We start from the raw sequence: 1,868 nt of genomic DNA, 5'->3' as shown, positions 1-1,868 counted from the left end.
GGGATCATCCTGGAGCTGCGATAGCTGCGATTCCCAACTATTCCAGATCATCCCAGGAATCCCAGGAATCCCAGGATCATTCCAGCTGTGATTCCCAGCCATCCCAGCCCCTTGGGATCATCCCAGGAATCCCAGGATTCATCCCATTCCCATCCCGAAAATCCCTCCCACGGCAAACACCGGGACGGGCTCGGTGCCTTTCCGAGGATTCCGGGAGCTGCCGCGTCCCAAGGATGGGAAGGAGGAGGGGGAAAAAAAAAAAAAAAACCATCCAGAGGGAGAAATCCCAAATTTTCCCGGAAAACCGGACCCGGCCAGGGCGGCTCCTCACCAGTTTATCCAAGAAAGTCACGAAATCCTGGGAAAAGGAGCGGAAAAGGCGATGGGATCCCCTGGGGATCAGCCCCGCCCGGCCGCCGCCGTTCCCAGCAGCGCCTCACCTCGCAGATCCGCTCCTGGGAATACCCCCCCGCCCCCCCGCCGTTCCCAGCAGCGCCTCACCTCGCAGATCCGCTCCTGGGAATATTCCGGGATATCTGCCGGGAAAACGGCGTCTCCATGGAGCTCTGGTTTCCATGGAGCGATTCCCGGCATCCAGCCCCTCCTGGGGTTGGACATTCCAAGCCAAATCCCATCCCGGAATTCCCAGAATTCCCAGCTCTCATTCCCGCATCCGTCCCTTCCCAGGATTGGTCATTCCGAGCTCATCCCATCCCATCCCATCCCGGAATTCCCGGAATTCCCAGCTCCCATTCCTACATCCATCCCCCTCCCAGATTGACCATTCCAAGCCCATCCCATCCCAGAATTCCCAGCTCACATTCCCACATCCATCTCCCACCAGGATTGGTCATTCCCATCCCATCCCAGAATTCCTGGAATTCCCGGCTCACATTCCCACATCCATCCCTTCCTGGGATTGGTCATTCCCATCCCATCCCATCCCATCCCATGCCCTCCCAGAAATCCCGGAATTCCCAGTTCACATTCCCGCATCCATCTCCCATCAGGATTGGTCATTCCAAGCTCATCCCGGAATTCCTGGAATTCCCAGCTCCCATTCCCACATCCATCCCTTCCTGGGATTGGCCATTCCCATTCCAGAATTCCCAGAATTCCCAGCTCCCATTCCCACATCCATCCCCCTCCCAGATTGACCATTCCCATCCCAGAATTCCTGGAATTCCCAGAATTCCCAGCTCACATTGCCACATCCATCCCCCTCCCAGATTGACCATTCCAAGCCCCTCCCATCCCGGAATTCCCAGAATTCCCAGCTCACATTCCCACATCCATCCCTCCCAGATTGACCATTCCCATCCCAGAATTCCTGGAATTCCCGGAATTCCCAGCTCACATTCCTGCATCCATCTCCCACCAGGATTGGTCATTCCAAGCCCATCCCAGAATTCCCGGAATTCCCGGCTCACATTCCCGCATCCATCCCTTCCTGGGATTGGTCATTCCCATCCCATCCCATCCCGGAATTCCCAGAATTCCCAGCTCACATTCCCACATCCATCCCTTCCTGGGATTGATTATTCCCATCCCGAAATTCCTGGAATTCCCAGCTCCCATTCCCGCATCCATCTCCTCCCAGATTGACCATTCCAAGCCCATCCCAGAATTCCCAGAATTCCCAGAATTCCCAGCTCACATTCCCACATCCATCCCTTCCTACCAGGATTCGTCATTCCCATCCCATCCCAGAATTCCCGGAATTCCCAGAATTCCCAGAATTCCCAGCTCCCATTCCCACATCCATCCCCTCCTGGGATTGGTCATTCCAAGCCCATCCCATCCCATCCCATCCCAGAATTCCCAGAATTCCCAGAATTCCCAGCTCACATTCCCACATCCATCCCCTC

The 1,868-nt window shown here is 55.8% G+C and overlaps 1 protein-coding gene across 1 annotated transcript in view; it reads right to left on the bottom strand.

Annotated features, from left to right (window-relative positions):
* EPHX2 (epoxide hydrolase 2) overlaps nucleotides 1-1,868 on the bottom strand; it is a 28,899-nt gene that overhangs the window by 18,085 nt on the left and 8,946 nt on the right. Inside the window, exons 6-7 of the mRNA XM_017731396.1 lie at nucleotides 502-693; nucleotides 80-358 (exon numbers count right to left, since the gene is read on the bottom strand). Of these exons, the coding sequence (XP_017586885.1) occupies nucleotides 80-358; nucleotides 502-693 (471 nt within the window). The remainder of the gene's footprint in view (nucleotides 1-79; nucleotides 359-501; nucleotides 694-1,868) is intronic.

Source organism: Corvus brachyrhynchos, unplaced genomic scaffold, assembly GCF_000691975.1.
Source record: "Corvus brachyrhynchos isolate BGI_N302 unplaced genomic scaffold, ASM69197v1 scaffold2021, whole genome shotgun sequence".
Lineage (NCBI taxonomy): Eukaryota > Metazoa > Chordata > Aves > Passeriformes > Corvidae > Corvus > Corvus brachyrhynchos.
This window is presented reverse-complemented; position numbering and strand designations above follow the sequence as displayed.